The sequence below is a fragment of the Daphnia pulicaria genome, chromosome 1, assembly GCF_021234035.1.
Source record: "Daphnia pulicaria isolate SC F1-1A chromosome 1, SC_F0-13Bv2, whole genome shotgun sequence".
Lineage (NCBI taxonomy): Eukaryota > Metazoa > Arthropoda > Branchiopoda > Diplostraca > Daphniidae > Daphnia > Daphnia pulicaria.
This window is the reverse complement of record NC_060913.1, coordinates 35,464,995-35,487,981: the sequence shown is the minus strand read 5'-3', so window position 1 is coordinate 35,487,981 and position 22,987 is coordinate 35,464,995. Positions and strand designations below refer to the sequence as shown.

At 37.2% G+C, this 22,987-nt stretch overlaps 3 protein-coding genes and 1 long non-coding RNA gene across 6 annotated transcripts; 2 read left to right on the top strand and 2 right to left on the bottom strand.

Annotated features, from left to right (window-relative positions):
- Positions 1-55: 55 nt before the first annotated feature.
- LOC124323076 (speckle-type POZ protein B-like) lies at positions 56-1,139 on the bottom strand. The gene is made up of 4 exons (XM_046784314.1): positions 1,128-1,139; positions 695-872; positions 190-644; positions 56-82 (listed from the first exon to the last, which is right to left on the bottom strand). The coding sequence occupies exons 1-4, from the start codon at positions 1,137-1,139 to the stop codon at positions 56-58; spliced, it is 672 nt and encodes a 223-aa protein (XP_046640270.1).
- Positions 1,140-3,250: 2,111 nt separating this feature from the next.
- On the bottom strand, positions 3,251-5,382 carry LOC124311835. Of its 3 annotated transcripts, XM_046776209.1 has the most exons (7): positions 5,112-5,382; positions 4,818-4,925; positions 4,622-4,745; positions 4,386-4,566; positions 4,019-4,318; positions 3,807-3,971; positions 3,251-3,740 (listed from the first exon to the last, which is right to left on the bottom strand). In XM_046776209.1, the coding sequence occupies exons 2-7, from the start codon at positions 4,853-4,855 to the stop codon at positions 3,616-3,618; spliced, it is 933 nt and encodes a 310-aa protein (XP_046632165.1). In that variant the 5' UTR covers positions 4,856-4,925; positions 5,112-5,382; the 3' UTR covers positions 3,251-3,615. The 3 variants fall into 3 exon arrangements, 2 of the variants coding, with proteins under 2 accessions (XP_046632165.1, XP_046632173.1); XR_006910246.1 differs by having other exon boundaries at positions 3,807-3,968; positions 4,028-4,318; positions 4,390-4,556; positions 4,818-5,367; XM_046776217.1 differs by having other exon boundaries at positions 4,386-4,556; positions 4,818-5,374.
- A 72-nt stretch (positions 5,383-5,454) lies between these two features.
- Positions 5,455-8,272, top strand: LOC124311473. The gene is made up of 4 exons (XM_046775985.1): positions 5,455-5,992; positions 6,078-7,551; positions 7,617-7,833; positions 7,976-8,272. Exons 2-4 carry the CDS (start codon positions 6,105-6,107, stop codon positions 8,166-8,168), a joined length of 1,857 nt encoding a protein of 618 aa, XP_046631941.1. The 5' UTR covers positions 5,455-5,992; positions 6,078-6,104; the 3' UTR covers positions 8,169-8,272.
- Positions 8,273-16,420: 8,148 nt separating this feature from the next.
- Positions 16,421-19,232, top strand: LOC124312147. Its single transcript, XR_006910311.1, has 3 exons — positions 16,421-16,553; positions 16,755-16,799; positions 19,190-19,232. It is a non-coding gene; the product is annotated as an uncharacterized LOC124312147 (long non-coding RNA).
- The last annotated feature ends 3,755 nt before the right edge of the window (positions 19,233-22,987 follow it).

The following is a 22,987-nucleotide window of genomic DNA, read 5'->3' as shown; positions in this document are numbered from 1 at the left end:
CAGGGCACGAATTAATATTTTTCAAGCGATACAAAGCCAAATCTTTTCCTGAAAATTATTCGCGTAAATTCTGCGTATTCTGCTAAAGTTTGAGTAAAAATTTGTTTAAAGATAACGTCTCATTTTTGTTTCTCTTTCTCTTCCTATAGCTAGGATAAATGATGGTGCTGAACTCCTCGGACGGTATACCTTTTCCAGGATATCTAGGGCGAAAGACCACAAGGCATGATTGATGGGCAATTCTTTTTTGGCCTTATTCCATCCGTCGGTTTGTATCACTTCTCCTGGAGAACGCCGGAAGAAATCGACTGCAGCCTGTTTCAAATCATCCGCTGGCGGGTTCCGGTCGGTGAGCAGAAGCAATTCGAGACAATCGTCAGCAGACATTTGACGAATCAAATGATTTTCGCACTCGATTTTCAGTTGATCCAACAGATATTTATCGGCGGCAGCCATGAGTCCAATAGCCATCTGTTCCATCTTCGCCAAAGGCATCCGGCCTGTGTAAATAAAATGGAGGAGCTCTTGAAACACGTCCGGATCAATGCCTTCAATCACTACGTTATTAGACAATTTTTCAGTGGTCTGATGTTCGAACATGGCAGCAAATACTTTGCTTCTTGTCGCCAAAATGTTCTTGTGCGCTGGAATTCACGTCCACCAACGTTGATGACAACGTCACTGAACTTCTTACTTTCGTATAATTCTTCGAGTTGGCCCACCAATTGATCGCTGCAACTAATACAGCCATCGTTTACACCAGCAGCAAGTTTCCCTGTCACGTTTTTAGTGTCAACTACACATTCAATGTCATAGCAAATGGTGAGACTGCCATCCAACTGCAAAGAATCGAACGCCAAATGTTTGCCAACCTTAAAAATGACATATGGAGTTACGGCATTTTTTTGGTAAGACGACTTCCTGGGCTGAAACCTTTTTTTTTTTTTTTATTTACAATTGCGGTTGTCGATCGATACACTTTAGGGGTATGATGTAATTCTATTCTGGATCCGGTAAAGTCGTGTCTGCCGTATATCTTCAGAGCGACAGAAATCTCCCGTTGGTCTCCACCGACTATTTCCAGACTAAAGTCTTCAATCCGTTAACTAGAATCACATCTGACTCACAATTAGTACCATTTCGAAGCTCAAAATGTTTTATGTTCCACTCAAAATGAAATGTTTCGATATCACATTGTGAAACGCACCAACTTCCCCCAGATGGTTGAAAGTTACCCGACGGTAATAATGCCACTAGTTTTCTTTTCTTATGAACTTGTTCAAAAGCCTCGCGTTCATTCATTCTAGAATTTAAAAGTGACTGCCACTGCTGACAAAGCTAGCAGTTATTAAATTAAATTTGACTGGCAAATTACTATAGCAGGGAGGAATAAGCAAAAGGACAATTTTTCACTTCTACTACTATATCAACTGAAAACCGTCCCAGAGAGAGGAACAAATGCGACTGAGAAGTGAGAACTATAAGCGCTGAAAATACGTTTAGTCGTTTGCACTCGTCATCGACCTTGGCCAATTTGAAGAAGAATAACTCGACAACGACTCCTATTCGTCAACCCCCCCCCCCCCCCAGCAGGCCAGCAGGTTCAAAAAAAGTAAACAACTACGTAACCAACTCGTATAGCTAGGTTTCGAAAGAATGTTTGATTTTTGGTAACAAGACGTTCGATCGTCGGAAAAATTTAATTACCACCAATAAAAGACTAGCGTATGCTGGCATGTAATTTATACTCATATCTATTATTACTTAACACGTTCATTAACAGTGTGTACATATATGTGAACATTCAAAACAATTTTGAACGTTTATTACAACATTTTTTATAATATAAACTCAGATTGCAACTGAAGAAATAACCAACTGAATTTCCTTTTTCAATCGTTTAATTATTTCCCATTTGGTTTTGAAGAATAAGATTAAAAGGTGCCAACGAAAGTGTCGATTGGGGTGTTTAGTTTACGACGTAAGCTGATTATAGTTCTTGACTTCTCGTCTCTGCTGACATCATAAGCAACTCATATAACATTATAACGGAAATAACGTATCAATTAATCACCATCATTCGTCATTTACAGTACGTATATATTTTTTAAAATTCGAATTAACTTGAAAAAAATGTCGAAAATATTGTGGGCTTTTTTAATCGGGGCGCGCTAGCTGTTATATATCTTTCGAGTTTGCTTAGTCACTTCATAGACGGATGCGGGTATATCTATTTTGAGATAAGCTACAGCTTATTAGCTATTTGCTAATAATTTAAGTCCCCCCCCCCCAAAAAAAAAAATGCAAAGGTAAATAAATATTCATGATGTATATGTAAATAGTTTTCACAAATAAACAGACAAGCACATTTATTCTGCTTACAAAATTTGCTAACACGCCATCCAAGGACTATTTTGTTTAAGAGATTTTTCTCCACTCGACTGCATTCCATTCCTTACAATCAAGAAACTATAGTGCATCCCTAATGCCGGCCTATCATTAGTTCCCCATTTTTATTCAAGCGAATTTACAACGAAAAACGATTTAAATGCCGTAAATATTAGTCTGATTTCTATTTGGTCTTTTTCATTAATTTCTTTGTTTCAATCCCATCGTGGCACACCGTCAGTCGTTTGACTTTAATTACAATGAAGGTGTTGGAATCGTTGAGTGGCTGATGCCGACATTTTTATCTTAATGTTTTTTTTTTTAATTTTTTTTAAATAATTATCTCTAGTTACCCGGAGTTACCAAAACGTTCAGTTAATTGTTGACAAATTATTGATGTCCTAAATGTGAGAAAATTCTAGTAAAAAAGAAATTTAAACTGCAATAACTGCCTGCAGGCATTTAATTATGCATACTGACAGTTGGCTAGCGCTCCAAAGTTTCATTTTCATATTAATGTAACTCAGTTAAATAAAACATATCATGCACAAACTTAAAGTATTTTAGGGAGTTATAAACTCTATGCTTGATATTTTCGCTAATGATATGTTAAATTAATTTAAAGCTAAAACGAATATAAACGTACGATCTATTCCCATTCCCACTACGTCGTTGTTCGTTAACCTGACTTCTAAATAAAAATGTGTTGCATTTAAACCCGCTTTTTCATAGAAAATAACAAACGACGTATAGTATATGTTACGAATTCCAGGAAAATGTAGTTTCAATTTTCCGATGAAGAAAGTAATGACATACTATTCTGCGGCTATGCTGTGCCGTGGCTGCAAAAAAAAAAAAAAAGTGCGCGAAAACATCTTTTATTTCAATCAATAAGCCAATTCAAAGAAGAAAAAAACTCATCAAAGGAATTTTTCATTATAGATTTAACGTATTAGACTAAATGTCTAAATGAATAAAGAAAAAAAAAATTTTCTTGGCCATATATCTACTGATATTCAGTTGAATATCTTTTACTGTTTTCCTTGTCACAGTTTTTATTTTGGTTCTATTATTCTCGGTGTTTCCCAGTGTTTCCACAAGAAGAAAAATTTGATTCCGTCTTTCTAATTGAAAAGATGAATGAAATTATTCCTTCTCAATACACCAGCAGGGCTCCACGGGCCAACAGGATCAAGTTGCTAATATAAAAAAGGGAAAAGGGAAAACTCAAGTCGTAACGCCAGCTGCTGCCCTCCGGCTATAAGCGGATAACTTGCATTTCTTTATAATGCGCCAGTAGATCAGGACCCATTGGCAAGAGCTAGCTTCACTCGGGGATCTTCGCGAAACACCTTAAGAAGCGAGAAAAACCTTCAAACATCAAACCGGAACACAACTCGGTCGACTGCGAACTATACCTGCATGATATGCTGAGTGATGTAGTTCCACATCCAAACGCGCTGCTGCTTGCGACGCGTTTCCAGTAGTTCGCCCGTTCTCAACAGGGTTTGATGGAACTCCTGCATGACGGCCCACAGCTCGGGCAATCCTTCCTTGGTTAGCGAAGAGACTTTCAGGACCTAAAACCGAACAAAATGTCACTGGATTGATTCAAAGATTTAATTGTATGGGTCAATACTTTCGGACGCCAATTCGGTGATACTGGTCGCATGAACTTGAGCGATGAAGTGTATTCGTACTGCATTCTCATCGCGGCTTCCATCAAATCTCCATCGGCTTTGTTCACAACTACCAGATGACTGTGCTCCATTATACCGCCTGGGCAAATGACAAAAAGTTGGGTTGCAAGTGGGGAGAAAAGCAAAATGAATTGGGGGTGTTACCTGAAGTTCGTCTCCTCCAGCCGGCGGAATCAGAACAACAAACATGTCGACCATATCGGCTACGGCGTATTCAGACTGTCCTACACCTAAAAATTGAGAACACAGAGGCTGCTGTTGACAAGTCAATATTTGGCAAGGAGATGGGAAGCTTACCAACCGTTTCAATGAAAACCGTCTTGTAACCAGCAGTTTCGCACATAATTATGGCCTCATTTGTGGAACGAGTGACACCACCCAAATGTCCACTGGTCGGCGACGGACGTATAAAAGCATTCAGGTCTCGTGAAAGTTCTTGCATTCTTGTTTTGTCACCCATCAGTGATCCTAGCGAAATCTGAAAAGTTTATTTGATCTATAAATTAATTTTGCTCACGGCATTTTTGATGTACCTCCATTTGTGGTAGAGGATGGATCAACTGCCAAAACAGCAATTTTTTCACCCTGACTGGGTAAGAAACTTGCCCATGTTTTCCAGGAATGTTGATTTTCCGGCACCTGGTGGCCCTGATGATCCTGAAATTTATCACAAAGTAATACAAAATTGTGTTTCACTTACTTATTAAATTCTAAACCATATTTAATTACCAATTCAAAAACTGAATGAATTGTCGTGTTGTTGACATTGTTTGCAGTGCTGCAGAGCTTTTTTTAACAGTGATTTGGCCTGCAACCGTTTTCTTGAATGAGTTGACTCTGTTAAAGTGATTGATTTAGCCAAACAAGCTCTATTAAACGATAATAAACCGTTATAGAGTGTATCTACAACATTTTCTTCACGATTGAGAAGTTCATTGCGATGCTTGAACCAGTTTGAACGATTTGAAACGATTTTTATAAAGTATCTATGGATATTTCTTACTGACGTCGCTGACGTCCTACCCGTTGGTATATTCTGTACATTCAGAATCTTGAATGCCCCAGGAAAAGATAATCTTAACATTTCAGTACACTCACTATCACTTAAGTTTTAAACTAACAAGTTTGACGTAGGTTAAATATTGAGAGAATTTACAAGTAAAACGGTAAAACGTAAACAAGATGTGTGTTAAGCAGACGACGATTTCCACTCGAAATAAACAACATCACATTGAGGCTTCCTAAATCGCAGTGATTGAAGGCTAAAATGCGGAATCCATTGTGAGAGTCTAAAACAAAACAAAAAACACGGTGGCATTGGAACGCTCGTGTTTTGATTTGATTTGAATTTGAACATTTGAACACACACAACTTTGAAGTTGAGTGAAGTTCCTTACGTCACTGACGAGTGACGAAAAGTAAAAAAAAAAGCTGTGATACAATCGTAGCCAACCCTAACTTGCACAACACGTTTCTAAAGTCCGGTTAATTAATTAAATGTTTAAATGACGACGGATCAAATATTTGAAAGGCCTCAAGTTTCTTTTACATTATTTTAGACTAGCCAGATTTAGCTGCAGAAATTCATCGACGTGTTTTTTTCAAGAACTTGAGACGAATGAATGCCGAAAACCATGTTCCTCCAATAAATCACGTTTCACCTTGCGTTTCACCAATCATATGACACATGAGTATCGTTAGGACACATGAGACCGTTTATAGGACACGATACCGTTTTAGTATATAGCTACGTTAAATTGCATTGCAATCCAGTCTCGTATTAGCTTTCGTTCGGAGGTCTAGCTACGTCGTGAGAACATTTGTGCAAAACCAGTTCGCTGTAAAGGTATAACTAACATTCAAAAAGAAACTATTCTTCCATTGCAACTTGAATAATAAGAGAGGTAAATGCCACATACATTTTCAATTTAAAAACTTAAAATTCTCACGTATTTTAAATTCCACTTTATTTTTTCTCACATTTTCTAGTATAACACTAAAAACTAGAATAATAAAATGGGTTTCGTCACTGTTGTGATTCAACTGGCATTATTCCTCGTATTCTCAATAAGCTGTCAAAATACGACCGGAGTTGCTGAGCAGCGTGAGCATCACGCATTGGAAACAGCATTATTCTTGACCAAAGTAAATACGCAATGCATAAGTTACCGCTACGTCCCATGCCGCATGAAAACCACGACTGTTATTTACGAAGATGAAGAAATGGACGATCCGAATTTATCCGAATCGAACGACACCATCAGGTATGATTTTCAATGCGTTTCCTATCGATTCATTCCGTGTCGAGAAGTTTCGCAAAATCTGATCCTCAAAGTCGTGAATGAACAAGAACGACTTCAAAAAACAAGATCAACCTACAGCAAACGTCTAAGAAAGTGCGAAGAGGACAAAAATTACGACCTGTCTCTCCTGGCAACCGAATCCTACTGCTTAACCAGTCGATTAACGGAATGTGAAATTTCTCAGCTGATTTCACTTGAAAAAATGAAAATGTCCAATGAGAAAGAACAAATTTTAACCCAACAGTTGGCCGTGACTAAAAACCAGAAGTTTGTCCTGCTAAAAGACAAAATAACCTTAACCGACAGAGTAAAAAATTCTGATGAAAATTTGAAAGTGTGCAAAGAACTGGTACATAACGTAACATTACAACTGGCCGATTCCAAAATGGAGAAGATCAAAACAGCCAATGACGCCAAAAATCAGTTGGGCCTTATACGTCAGGAATTCAACGATGAAACCAAACTCATGTACACTTCCATCGCTAAAACTTTCAGTGGCACTCCTTTTTCGGGAGATTTGCTAAGTTACACCCTTTACCAAATGGGCAGTATGAGAATCGTACCAAAACCGAATATACAACCACTTGTGCCCCAATACGGCATAGTTTTCAACGATGTCACATCGATAAGATACAACCTGGCCATTTCACCGTGTAAGAATTCAGCAGACAACAGTCGCAGCGTTTTTATTGCCGTAATATCTGCACCTGAAAACCGAGAAAGCCGAGACAAAATTCGACAGACGTGGAAAAAACATGTGGAAGAGATCAATAGACTCAATAGAAACAGCGACAGGAATTGCCCATTGTTTTGCAACATTGAGTTTGCTTTTGTTTTAGGACCAACGACAAACACATCATCGCAAATCAGTATTACGGAAGAAAGCACAAAATATAAGGACATCATTCAGATTTCGGATACGCAAGAGTTTCCGAGTTATATGACAATGCCCGGGGTTATCAATTGGATCTACTCTCGCTGTCCCCAAATCGATTTTCTATTTAAAGTCGAAGATGACATGCATGTCAACGTACACAAACTAGCGTACTTTGTTCGAGACTTTTACCAATTCGGCAATACTGGCAATATGACCATTTACAGTCAGCAGAACGGCGATGAGAGTAATATTGGCCGGCTAAACAAGTACAAACCCAAGAGAAGTATGCAAGCGAATAGTTTTCCATTAAATTTTAAACATATTATCAATTATATACTTTAATCAAAGGTGGGGAGAAGATGGTTACGTTGGACGAGTGGCCATGGAATACGTATCCGAAATACTTTAATGGACCTGCCTATTTGATGCACAAAAGTACCATCCTCCCACTATTGGCGGCCATTCAAACAACGCCTGCATTTTTCTTAGAAGAGGTCTACATAACCGGAATTTGTGCGGATAAAGCCGGACTAAGTAGAAGAGCAAGCAGCAGAAGCTTACCAGTGTGAGTTTTCTCCTTTTGAGCTAGCGCAAAATAATTCCGCTTCATTTATTTTCACTGTATATTAAATCATCGCCAGTATAATCGATCGTTCATTTCGCTGTTCAATACTAATAATGATTTGGCATCCTATTCAAAAATATAGCATGTGGCCATGGGCACCGAAAACTGTGAACACTACATGGGACGCTATTAACCTGTATCTAACCTGGAAGAATACGGTATCTTACATATCTCACAAGGAAATAGACGCATTCTACAGTGGACTGGCGTCCAATCCTATGAGTTGTAATAATTACAGAGACAGCCAAAATTTCGTTTTCTTCCCTTTGGATTAAAAAGTGTTATTAGGCTACTTCATATTTTTTAAATCTTTATATTCTTTACACAATTCTTGAATGTAGTTTGTAGTTTGTGGATTGTAGAAAAGAAATATGCAATTCAAAGAATCTTTCCGCACAGCACGTGTGTAGTATGTGTATCGGCCATTCTATTCAGTTAGATTAATAAATCTTTCAGCACGGTTTTCCGATATTGTCACATTTTTTGTTTTGGTTATTCTCGGTGTTTCCACGAGAAGAAGAATTTAATTCCGTCTTTTTAATTGAAACGATGAGTAAAATGATTCCTTCTCAGTACACCAGCAGCCATGGGCTACCAGGATCAAGTTGCTATAATATATAAAGAATTAGGGAAAACGGAAAAACCCAGCAAGTCGTAACGCTAGTTGCTGCCCTCCAGCTATGAGCGGATAACTTGCATTTCTATAAAGTGCCATTTCTATTATTCGCCACGCATCTAAGTATATATAATGCGAGTTAAACTAAAGCTATGACGGAAAAAATTAAAGAGCACAAGAAACTGAGAAACTGCTGGTAAGATAGGGCGACAATGGCACGACTCGATTTCCATTCCATTGCGATTTTGACCATGTTCGAGCATTTTTCCAAAGGGAAAGGTTATATCATCACGTCAATCACGTTGAGATCGTAGCGTATTTAGTATCTATCAATTACAGCGTGTCACGATTTCTTTCGTTTTATTTACAGCTGTCGAGTAATACTGGCCAAGTAGCTCTGGCACAAATAGAAAAAAAAAATGCCTTGAAATGTGTTTTGCCAATCAGATCATATATCCAGTGAACGATTACAAGCAGTGCGATATTTTCTGCGAATGCGATACTCACTTTGTTTATAAGCGATTCTCAGAAGCAGTAGCCTGTAGCCTATTTATAGCATGGATCGCTGAACTCAATTAAATGCCACGGAATGTACGTCTTGCTTTTGTTATAGTTTTCCATCATCGCCATGCAGGTTAAAAGGCAGCTAGAGCCTTAAAAAAATGAAGTATTTCATTGAGAATTCTACACCACTGTACGCGCATTCCTCCAGGGTCTTGCAATGAAAATTCCGGAAAATTCGAACGACTATTGTTCGTCAACTTCTTCATCATTTGTTTTTCCTTTCATCGTGTCGTCAATCCATTCAGTCGTGCTGTTTGCTGTTCTGTTTGTTCAGGATATAGGTTATTTTAGTCATCCTACTCTTACTTGGGCCACATTTATTGATTTAATTGCTGGCGAATTCTGTTGTGTTATACTGTAATTTCTCTCTAGAAAAATGAAACGAGCCACCGTGAAGTCTAGTGAAATACCTTCCGCAGTCTTTCGACCGACAGCAGAGAACCAGTCCGTTCTAAATGTGACGTCGAAAAAGTTCATTTCGAGTGGAACATTCAACTGTTTTTTCTTATCGAGGATCAAGTTACTAAATCAGTTGAATTTCAAGATAAGAAACGTCCTTATGCTGGGAAATGGTGTTTAACACTCCAAAGGACTTACGACTGCGATAGACGACCTACGACAAATGAAATCTTTTTCAGTATCTCTCGTTACCAAGACAAATGTTTCAGAGTGAAGATGACAATTCTAAATAAAAAAAGGGAAAAGGTTTGGCCTCAGGAAGTTTTTGTGCCGAAACATTATTATTCAAAGTGTGAAGTTTTGAGGGTTAAAAAAGAATTAATAATTTCAAATGACGTTTTGCTAATGGACGGAAGTCTAACCATTTGCTGCGAGATTGAGTATGCAGGTAAAGAAGAAATCGTATCTGCTGATGCTGCGGATAAGGGCAGTAGGCCTTTTCCCTTATTCCCTCTTAAGGGCATTCCATATATTCCTTTATTCCCTCAGTCAACAATTAGCGACCAGCAGGAACGATTATTTGAAAGCATGCAATTTAGCGACGTCACTCTTAACGTCCATGGGCGCCAATTTCAAGCTCACAAATGTATTTTGGCATCAAGCAGCAAAGTATTTGAGGCCATGTTCAAGCATCCAACCAAGGAAAATATGGGGTCGCATCAGGTTCGTCTTGTCCGGCGGAGCTCCTCTCGAAGAGAAGGTTTAGAGCCCAACAAGCAAGAGAGGAGCTTGCTTCAGTGGACACCTGCATACGATTTCGGCATTGACGGTAACAAGCAACTAGACGTTCCACCCAACGCTAGTAACCTCAAATACGAGGTTGAACTCACGAGCTTTGCAGCAAAGAACAAAGGGACCTGGAGCATGGTCGCTGAAGAAAAGCTGGAACAGGCTTAACTCTGCAAAGAAGAAGGAGCCAATCATGTCAAAACATCCAAATACGCGCCAAAGAACAGTACTCCAAGTTTGCCACCCTACTCGAGTTTGCAAAAAATAAGTTTTGATTTTCGAAACAATTTTATTTAATTTTCTAAAAGTAAAACATTCATGGTTTTGATATGTGTGATAAATTGTTAAAATTAAATAAATTGTTTTCTACTGCCAAATAGTGTATTTTTTAATTTAATTATGAATGGTGTACAAACCTGAAAAAGGTCTGTTTCTAGTCTGTAAAATTTCTAAAGTAATTCAGCTGTAACAGGTATGGAATTGCAGGCTACAGTCCCCTCCATAAGTATGGGATCACCCCGCGCCGTTCCATAAGGCGGCGTGTATTTTTCATATGGGTTTTTCGGGTGGCAAAAATCGAAAAAATGACATAAAATTCACCAAACTTGGGATTTATGTCATTTTACGTCTTTTCTATTGTCTGAATTTTTTTCAGATTTTTTCCCCTATTTTTTATGCCTAGAAAAGTGGCGCACAAAGTATCGGATCACTCCGACGCCGGCCGTGTTGTCTTATGGCGCAAATGGGCTTTTCATATTGCTTTTTATATAATTAATTTTCTAGAAGGAATTTTTATTTTCAAACCGTGTATACTATACCCTTTCATAAATTTACTGTCAGTTTTTCATGATGATATGAATTATTTTCGAATTTTCCCAGATTTATTCGTTTCCCGAGTTTCTGAAATAAGAGACTGCAGAAGACTTCATTTACGGTTTACAACCTCTATCAGCTGGCGTAGGCCGGAAAATTAGTGTCGTTTCTATACACCACTGGCGCTCTGCTTCTTTTTTTACTTAAGGGGCGTATAGAAACGACACTAATTTTCCGGCCTACGGCAGGCGATAGAGGTTGCAAACCCTAAATGAACTCTTCTGTAGTCTCTTATTTTAGCAACTGGGGAAATTAATAAATCTGGGAAAATTCGGAAATGGTTCCGATCATAATGGAAATCTTACAGTTAATTTATTAAAGGGAAATGTAAAAAGGGTTTGAATATAAAAATTCCTTCTTAAAAATTAAATATATAAAAAGCAATATGAAAAGCCAATTTGCGCCATAAGACAACACGGCCGGCGTCGGAGTGATCCGATACTTTGTGCGCCACTTTTCTAGGCATAAAAAATAGGGGCAAAAATCTGAAAAAAATTCAGACAATAGAAAAGACGTAAAATGACATAAATCTCAAGTTTGGTGAATTTATGTCATTTTTTCGATTTTTGCCACCCGAAAAACCCATATGAAAAATACACGCCGCCTTATGGAACGGCGCGGGGTGATCCCATACTTATGGAGGGGACTGTATGTATTACGTATAATTCCCAGGTATGTAAAACTAGTTCGTAACAGAGTTCATACATGCAATGTTTTACAAGTATGTTACCGATATGTTACACATAGTCTGTATCGCACGGCTGCTACAGCTAACTTATTTGCGCTCATTACCGAGCCAAAACAGACCCGGGAAACAACCCTGTAACTAGGCTGAAACAGAGTCTGTGTGCCACCTGGGTATAGTTGGAGAGCAGTTTAATTCCAAACCGAATCCAAACCGTTTCAGACTTCAGAAGGACAACAGAGCCAGTGCTCAGCGATCAGCGAGATATTCTACCTTCCCCTGCGCACTATATTAGGACTTCGAGCTCGTTACTATTTTTAGCTTCCCTTCATTCCACGAGAACAACCTTCTATTGCGCCAAATTTTGAAATGACGACTATATATAGGATGCGGTGTGAGATCTTCCCTATGTCTTCGGGTTTTTCTGCTTGGCTCATAATGCAGTCTTCGTTTTCTCTGTCCTTCTTGTGGATGTGCATTGTAGCTTATAAAATTCTCAGAATTGGATCAAAAAGTTATGTACAATGCAGCGTTTTTGCAGATTTTTAACACTGTTTATTTGCAATATGAAAGTGCTAGTGTAAGGATCGGGCTAACTCACCGCTCTGGCAGAGAGTAGTACCCGAACCCAGCCACGGGAGGGCACCTGCAACCAGCAAACAAGCGGCGCATCTATAGCACAGACAGCCATAAGCGCGCAATTCAAAAGACGTCTGCGCAAACGAGTCCGTTGAGCAAATAGGATCCGCTCACGGACACCGTGATGCTGACTCACGGAAGGTATCCAGTGCCGACACCGTGAGGCTGACTCACGGAAGGTATCCAGTGCCGACACCGTGAGGCTGACTCACGGGAAGTATCCATTGCCGACACCCTGATGTCGACACACGGGAGGTATCCATTCCCAACACCGCGATATCGACATCAGCCAGAGTATCAATCCCAACACGGCAATAACAGCAATAACGAGATCAATCTACGACGCTGACTTCCGCCTTGACCAGTATAAAAGCCCCCTTGTTTCCCTTGTATAATCAGTCTTCTCCGAGCAGGCCTTCACGCTGGTAAACTCTTTCTCTCTTATTATTCTGATATTGAATAGTCGCATTCGTGTATTTTATGTTCAATCTCGTGTATTCAAATACAAACGTCATCCCCTTACAAGTCGTTGCGTCTCCATTTCGTACGAGTAAAGTAAGGCTGGAACGAGCCTTACACTAGATTACAAACCCAAGTGCCGGATTAGGGGTCTACTGTTAAAATTTGATCCGAAATTAGGCTCTAACAAATACCGAAAGTCAATTCCGTGATAATGGTCTAAAACTTGACGAAAATCCACGAATGGGATCGTCAATTCTTAATTTGAAGAAACGGTAATAATTTCCCTCAACAAAACGCATGCAAAATAGGACATTGAGATCACACACAAGATTAAAAAAATTTACGTATTGAACTCGAGTATCTTGCTCCAAATGGAGCTTGAAACTGTAATAAGATATTCTATTGATAATAGATTTAACGTTCACTTATTCATGTGCTATCATTCTTTTGCAGTGCGTTACTTAATTGGGATTGATTATTTTTTTTTGGTTTGGAAACGTTTGGAAATCAATATTTTTCATGGAAATCACACTCTTTAACCTTTCATTTTAACCATTGAAAACGCTTATATTTAATGTCATCGTATTTGACCAAGTTTTTTTTCGGGTTAATTTATATTCCGAAATTCCTTTTCTTTCTATCCTTCTCTTCCTTTACTTACAAAAGAAAAATAGAAAAAGGCGTAAAATGCCGGGGGTACGGTAGGCACCGTAGTATCCCTTCCGCAAATTGAACTTATATAACATATCGAGCCATTTGCCTAGTAAAGAAACTTTCACGGATGACTGCATATAAATTATTAAAAGTCATCATGATGCGTACAGTATAATGCTGAGTCCTGTGATAGGACTCCTATCCTTTATTCCGTAATTTAAGGGGAGGGTTTTCATATGGTCTAAAGTTGTTTGCAGGAAATAGGATGGGGGCTTCGATGAGGGAGTGTGTCCCTAGACTAAAGACCATTCCAAGAAATGGCTGAATTTGAAAAACAAGCAAGTAAATTTGGAGCAAATATATTGTATTCCATTCTCTCTTATCTGATTTATTATTGATAAATAATTTTAATCATACTATTTTTTTGTAGTGTTCCTAAAATGGGTACTGGGAAGTGAACGAGCAAACAAATACGTCACTTCTGGAATCAAGAAAAAGGTAGAAGAGGATTCTGGTTATCCCGGATGAAGTCAATAATGCTGTTGTAGAAGAAGCTGCCTGAAAAGATCTCCCACTGTTCATGCAACTTTTCACTGCTGATGCTCGGGTTGCTGTAAATCAATTGAGTAAGATCAATTATTTATTTAGAAAAGTATAAGCATGGTATTAGCATGTTAACAATTTGAATTTTTTAGTTGGCGCAAAAAAATCTGTCAAAGATAAGTTGGTATTTGCCTGAATTCTATGCACGAAAACTATCGAAGAAAAACTCACCTTAATGTGTTGCCTGTGATTCTTGCCAACAATGGAATCATATGAGGTGTGCTGAAAAACTCTGATCATTACCCACTTCCAGCAGCAAGTACACCTGCGAGACTTGCCGAAAGACCAAGTAAAATCATCATTTAGGGTTCTGCCTTGTCTTGTCAGTAATGTCAGTTCTAATAATAAGTTGCTATAGTTTGATTACACGATGAATAAATATTACTTGATTTTAAATGAAAACATCACTCCATTCAAACGAAATACTTTGTTTCAGACCTTTTTTTAATTTATTAGGTTTTCCAAACAATCAAAACTATTTAATATGGTGAATGCGTTGTCACAAATTGTTTACTTTACGGCGTAAATCCGTTATGAACGACAGGATTGGTAACATTTAGTGGCATTAGACAATTTCTTCGTTATTGCCACGAGGGATGTCGTGGAAATAGACAGATTGGACCGTCGCGCCACGACACCCTTTCGTGACAATAGATTAAGCCTTAAAAATACCCTTAATCTTTTTTATCCGATTTCTTCGATTGTGATTGGTGGAAAAATTTTCTATTTCTATAAAGGTTTTCGGGTGCCTTTCTCAGAAGACTATTGTAAGTTTTGCTGCATTAAATTCCCCTAAACATTTGTAAATTTAGTAAACGAAATTCCTCAGGGATAAAAAAAAATTCAGACATAATGTAAAGTATGATAAAAAAATGCGAACAAACTAAAAACCACCTATCTTTTATGTGGGAATTATGTTCGACTTTTAAACTAACTAAGAAGCGAAACGACAATTTTTGCAAAATGCAATTTTTATTTAATGCACACATTTTTGGGGGGCTTTAATAGAACAGGCAACTTCAGACGTTCCCCTTATCTATTGCTCATATTTGACATACGTGAAAATTGATTCACATAAATGTTACGATTCCTTTGAATTTTTAACGCTTTAAAATGCAACATTTTGAAATTTTTGATTTTAGTTTTCTCCTAAGTTGATCTTATCTCTTTTGTGATTTTTTATGAGGGGGAAGACATGGCAAGAGACTTAATGATTTTCTTCTTCTTTGTTCATTCGCTTTGTTCCTGGCTCCTCAAAATTGTGCTACAAGTTAAATATATAGTATGGCTTCTCTATAATAAAATCACCGTTTGGATTTGTTTGTACCATAATGTACACCAATTGCACGAGTATGGCGGTTATCGCCTTTATTTTTGTTTGAGTTCGAGGAACTCTTAATCAAACTAACTGCTCGATGAAAAATTTATATTTTCATGACAATTATTGAAATTATACGCCCTTTGAAAATATTGATAAACAAGTAAAATGAGACAGCAAAATTATGATGATAGCTTTTTTGGATCTGCTCAGATTCAGTAAAAGTCAGTAGTCAATAAAATCTATATATAATAAAAGAACAAGCTTTTGTGGGAGGAGCCTGTGTCTGTCACGGACATTTTGGGGGAGGAGCCTGTGTCTTTGTCAATACAGGCTCCTCCCCCAAAGCTTTTATTATACATGGAACATGCCCAAACAAATCACCACCAGATATCGCAATCGTGATGACGCAATCTTTGATGACGCAACAACCAGCATCACCACCAGATGTCTTTAGCATCACCGTGGTGACGAAATCTTCAAGTAAGGTAGTCACTGGGCAGATTTCCCACGATAAAATCTATTACGGGCAGATGATTGAGCTACAAAAAAGCGAATAGCAAAAGTGTCTGACTTTGCGCTAGACAAAAGTTCCCCGGATTTGGCCGGGGCTCAGGTTACTCGTAAAAAATATAAAAACGTTGGAAAATCTAAAGCACGACAATATTGTAGCGGTATATTAAAACAGAAAATTAACTCAGTATGTTGCAACATTCCCATCAAAGCCACAACAGCGCAATATCTCGAAATCCTACATGCATCTAATTTTGAAAACGGAAACCATGTTTTCGTGTATCGTTACAATTTGAACACAATCAAGTGTTTTATCAGAAACCACAAACCAATAAGCGAGCGACATTTCTATACTCTATTGCAAAGTTCTCTCTCAATCCTGTCATTATACAAGCCTGCTGCTATTGGCCTTCTCTCGATGTAAAGAAAATGCTGACTACACTTCCTTTTCATTATTTTTCCGAAGTTCAACCCGTCAAGAGGTTAATACAGTTGAGCGTCAAGTCTTCTATCTAAAAACCATGAAGTTCTCATCTGCCATAGTGGTACGTTATTCTTTATGGGCCTATGGTAGAATTTGAATTAAGCCAACGTTTATAAGTTAAAACATTTTTTGGTTGAAAGAGAAAAAAATCTCTGGTTGTTCAATAAAAGGGATATAAATATTTAAATATATTTTTTTTAAACTAACAAATAATTAGGCTATGCTAATATGAGAGAAACTAAAGAGATCGTGTTATTTTCAGGTACTGATGATTTCTATCACCATTCTTTCTTCGAATGCACAGATTGTTACCCTTACGGAAAAATCTCATCAAACTATATGAGAAATCATATGTTTATTAATGACATCAATGATTTTTTAAAAATTTTTGATGATCTCATATATTTCTCATTAAATTGATGAGAATTTTCACCCTCATATTTATCATTAAAAGTGTTTAAAATATTTTTGTCTCATTTTATATGAGATACTTGTATAAAATCATGTGGAAATCAATAAAATGTCATGATTTTCCCGCAGTTTTTTCGCATGAAAAATCTGCAAAAAATCAGTGATTATTAAGCGGGAATATCATGATATATTCTTATAATCAATAAGTAATTTGTCATAAATTCTGAGTTATTAATCATTAATTTCTATTGATGTTTTGTCAAGAGATTCTTGTATAAATTCATGTGAAAATCAATAAAATCTCATGATTTTGCCGCAGTTTTTTCGCATGAAAAATCTGCAAAAAAAAACAGTGATTATTAAGCGGGAATATCATGATATATTCTTATAATAAATAAATATTTTATCATATATTCTGAGTTATCAATCATTAATTTCTATTGATGTTTTGTATTGAGATACTTGTATAAAATCATGTGAAAATCAATTTTACCTATGACATTATAAGATTTTTTTGGTTTTCTTTTATACAGTTTTTTGGCTTAAAAATCATGAAATTTATTATTAAATGTCTATCAGAAATCAGGTAGATTTAGGTGTGAGATCATGATATTTAATTATAATTATTTTGTATATTATCATTTATTAAGAGCTTTATATCAATCATTTCTCTAATGCTTTATAGTGAGATTTTTCATTAAAATCATGTGAAAATCAGTTCCCACTAAGGAATCAAAAGATTTTTTGGTATTATTTTTACCCAATTTTGGGCTTTAAAATCTTCAAATTCATAACAAAAAGTCAGTAATAATCAGCTACAATTCAACAGATCAGATGTGAAATTATAACTATTTAATCGTCAATATTTTCTTATGTTTTGTAATGATGTTTGTGTGAAAAATCAAGGGAAAGTTATTTCTACATATATGACATCAAAATATTTTCTTGTATTCTTTTAATACAATCCTAAAAATATCAGTTAAAATCAGCAAATAAGTATATAGGCCTACCTGGAATGAAATATTCTGACTTTAAATTCTTTTTGAACTTTAACATTTTTTATTTTATACCTTTCGTAAATATATGGTAGCTATCTAATTCTCACAAAAATTACACGATGTTTTTATAATCACAAGATAGGCTGGGATAACTATTTTTTTTAACGCGCGAAGTAAATTTGAGTGAAAGTTCTATTTTACTGTGGTGTGTTTTTTTGTGTGTGAATTATTCTAAGTCCCGAAATCTGGCTTTTATCTAACTAAACAAACCAATTGATTATATGGTATGTCAAAACGCATCATAGAAATTTTTACTAAGTTTTTTTCACGCGCTAAGTAAATTTGAGTGAAATTTCTATTTGACTCTGGTATGTGTTTTTTGTGTAAATTATTCTAAGTCCCACAACCCTGTTGTTATCTAACTAAACTAACGAATTTATTAATTTACGAGTAACCTGAGCCCCGGTCAATTCCGGGGAACTTTTGTCTAGCGTAAAGTCGGACTTTTTTGCTATTCGCTTTTTTGTAGCTTAATCATCTGCCCGTAATAGATTGTAACGTGGGAAATCTGCCCAGTACCTTACTTGAAGATTTCGTCATCACGGCGATGCTATAGACATCTGGTGGTGATGTTGCGTCATAAAAGATTGCGTCATCACGGCGACGACATCCGATGGGCATGTTTGGGCATGTTCCATTTTGGGGGAGGAGCTTGTGTCCGTGACAGACACAGGCTCCTCCCCCCAAATATCCGTGACAGACACAGGCTCCTCCCACAAAAGCTTGTTGTTTTATTATATATGGATACGTTAAAAAGCTTTAAGTTTAACATCAATTGGTGGTGTAGTAGTTAGCAGATTGGCAAGCCACCCAGGAAGTCGAGGTTCGATTCCTGGTCAGGGCAATTCTTTTTTCAATTTATATAATTAAAATCTCATTTAAAAGCGCTCAAATTCTCATTCAAATTTTAGTGAGAAAATCATTAACATTTCAGTGGTGAAAAGAGAAATTAAGCGAGATTACAGTGAACCCTCAGTCAGATATCATTATATTTACGCGACTAATCATTTATATTTAGATGAGAAATAACATAATTCTCACTTTGTTCACATGAAATTAATGATTAACGGCTGATTTTAAACTTGAAAATGTCCCAAATTCTCATCAAAAGTCATCAAATAAATGATATTTTGCTGTTAATCTCACCAAAATGTCACGACAAAATGAATGAGAATTAAGGTGATTCTCATGTATTTCTTTATGAGTTTTAATGAGATTTTTCCGTAAGGGTAGTTCTCAATTAGCGACACCCTAAGTTGAAGTTGCCCAGCCAACCCCAAGTAAGAAAAATTATTCCATTATTTAGGCCTATTGCTTTAAAGGCAATTAAATTTAAGTTAATACCACATCGAAACCACGACAATTTTGATTATTTTTGGCAGATTAAATTGATTCTTTATAATCCCATTTAAATCTTCTTTCCAAACTATTAAGAATCAACCAACAAAAAATTTAAATTGGTTAAAAATCCATATATAATAAAAGAACAAGCTTTTTGGGGAGGAGCTTATTCATGTCACAACGAGAGCACGCTGTGATTGGTCAGTCAAGTCGCCCTTCAAGAGGATGAAAACCACCGCAGGTTTTCACCCTTCAAGAGGGTGAAAACCACCGCAGGTTTTCACCCTTCAAGAGGGTGAAAACCACCGCAGGTTTTCACCCTTCTTGCTGATGGTAAAATAGGGGGGTTGCTGCAAAGGGGAAAGGGGGGAAAGACAATGGGGTAAATTTCCGCGCCGTTGAAAAAAGAAGGGTGGGTACTGGCTCACACTCACAACGCAGTACGTGCATCGATTTCTACGCGGCAAATATCGATATGTCAAATAGCACCAAATTCAAATCGGCATTTCTGTTCGATAAATACAGTTTTCCCCCCATAGATTTCCCCTCAGATCAAGTCACGTCTTATTTAAAGTTTAGCAATTAATGCAATTTTTTTTTCACGCGAAAATGTACTTATTGGCGGGTAGAATAACGAATGGAGTAGTTGGACATCCTGCGGTGCGCATTCTCCGCAAATTCGAAAATCTCATTTGTGTCCAACTTGATCTGTGTCGCCTACAGCGTCTTATGGAAAAACCAACTTCTTCCCGTTAAAACAGTTGTTTTCTTACCTATAACTTTGATTTCCCCCCTTTTCTTCCTAACAGTGAATACTTTATTCATTTCTCTATTACCTAATTTTTATTTCTATCCCCAATTCCATCTGGTTAATTTTTAATTAATTTTTGTTTGTGACTGGTTTTTTTGTTGTCTCCTGTAGCAGAAGAATTTCGTTCGTAGCGTGGTCGATTCTGTCTAGAAACGTCTAGAAACGTCTGCTACAGGAGACGAACAAAAAAACCAGGCACAAACAAAAATTAATTAAAAATTAACCAGATGGAATTGGGGATAGAAATAAAAATTAAATAATAGAGGAATGAATAAAGTATTCACTGTTAGGAAGAAAAGGGGGGAAATCAAAGTTATAGGTAAGAAAACAACTGTTTTAACGGGAAGAAGTTGGTTTTCCCATAAGACGCTGTAGGCGACACAGACCGAGTTGGACACAAATGAGATTTTCGCATTTGCGGAGAATGCACAACGCAGGATGTCCAACTACTCTATAGGAACCCACGGGCAGAATAACTTTGGACGAGTTATCCCAGGAAAGATTTGAAATTTAACAATATAGGTAGAAAATGACAATCTGTTGACTTGGCACGGGCAGATTGTTCTACGAGTAAAATTGGCGGACAAATGGTAAACGGACATATCTTTCTTATAACAAGATTACATTCAAATAAACATTTAATCGAATTTTATTAAAAAATCAATTGAATTCCAATCGCCCAATCGGCAGGCAGAAAACGAATAATTATAACGAATAATTATCGAAATTACAACAATAGAAGAGCCTGTCACTACGCAAGAAAAAAACATTCTTTTGTCTGGGAAACCTGGGCAGATTTTCTACGATAACATTGGCACGGGCAGATGGGCAACGGCCAGTGAGAATTTAGCATTAAATGATCAAAACTTATTTTTTACCCATTTTGCTTAACAACCTGGGAAATAATCATAGGAAATTAATTACTCGCAATTATATTACATTTGTTAAATAACACGAATTGCTATCACCAGGCAGCTACCTATGAAGAAACGGACGTTGCCAAACAAAATTATACATGGTTACTTCTTGCACTGTTTACGTGCAACACTCCTTGCTTTAAAAAAAGTAGCAAATGATTCCGACTTTAAGCTAGACCTAAGTTCCCCGGTCTCGACCGGGCTCAAGTTACTAGTCTTTTTTTTAATAATGCAAAAACGATGCAAAAAAAACTTATAAACATTTACAGCAAAAGATTCGTCTCACACTTTTGCGTCGATTGATGTACAGAATTTACATGATGTAAACAACATGAAAAATTGTGAAATTTCAATTATTTATTATTTTTAATTATTATTTAAATTTTATTTATGACGATCCCTTGCTTCGCGCGCGAGTTTCCCGATAGGTCTTTTTTTCATCACGGGGTTTAGGTGTCCTTTTTGTTTTTGGTTAGATTTTTTTGTTCGATTAATCGTTTCATGGTTAATTTCAAAACCTGAAAATTGAAACAAGATATCCATGTTAGGAGCCTTGGTCCTAGGAGAAACTGTATCTATCACGCTTGATCACGACTTTTGATTCGCAATTAAGGGCGACTTGGGTGCAGCGGGGGCTGCGCCCCCGCTACCCCACGTCACCCTTGCAGCTGTTCTCTTTTTCTTTCACCTATTTTTAAAATCTCAATTCACATCTTGACTACCATTGTGGTGACGAGGCACTTGGAAAAATTGGAACGAAAAAAATTATTGCCAACCGAAAAAACTAGTAAAAAAAACTAATGTGAAAATCCACCAATCCATCCATTGGTGGCAATCATAGAACTGACGAACTGTCTAATATATATCAAAACTAAACGTTAACAGTAGACCGAGATTGCCTAGATAATGGGCTGTGTTTATAACGCACGGCCTTATAGCAATGCATCAGAACCATCTAACGGCAGTTTAATTAAAAACGAAAACACAAATTTCAGTTTTTTATTATGATTTCGTCGACTTGTAAAAATATAAATACGACGGCTCCATGTAAAACCTTGTCTTGCATAAGATTATCAAAATTTCCTAATTGTTTAACTATAAGACAAAAAACGTATAAGACATTTATGAAATCAACAACTTTCCTATCTCACTTAGAGGAACAACGCCATCTGTTGATGTGGGTTGGGTTGGGTCGGGGAACAGGTCTTTTTGGCGATAGAATCTCTATTCGGAAATTGATTTCTTGATTAATCCAGCAATTTTTAGATGCCATTAAGCTGAATTACAAATTCCCGCCATATTTTGAAATTCATTCTTGTTCTTGTATTCAATTATGCCTTTAAGCCCTCTGACGTAGAGAAATTTTACTTCTATGTTTTTGGTCTGTTTGTATAGTTCCGGATTGCTCGCCAATCAGATGACACTTTTTTTGTCACAGAAGATTGACGTGGGTTTGGACTGTTGACAGTTGATCCCGTTCATTAATCAGCGTAGCCAAGCCGCTTCTCTTGAGGCCTCGTTGAAGGACACATCTACCGCCTCTGTTGTTGACTGGGCGATGCATGTCTGGCGGTTCCCCTCTATTTCCCAATTAGATCGGTCCATTATTTGCCATGAAGAATAGTCCCGATGTCAAGCACCTTTTGTCATTCTCGTTCGCGTAGTCAAAGATTCCCGAAAGTGTATTTTTTATTGTTTCCGTCGGAGAAACAAATGCCATGATTTTTTGTGCCTGCTTGATGTGATATGATTTGCTTGACTTCCGTCAAGTGAGGTTTCCCCAGGTTCTCACAGAATCTGGACACGGTGTGGTGTGGTGATAGCGCCATATATAAGACATCTGACCACTTATCGGTACGGTATTTTTGATTTCTTCCTTTTCCTAGATTTCTGTTGAACATCTTTTGAGCGACAGTTGTGTATGAGAATCAGCGTCGTAACTTTGGGACTGCAATTC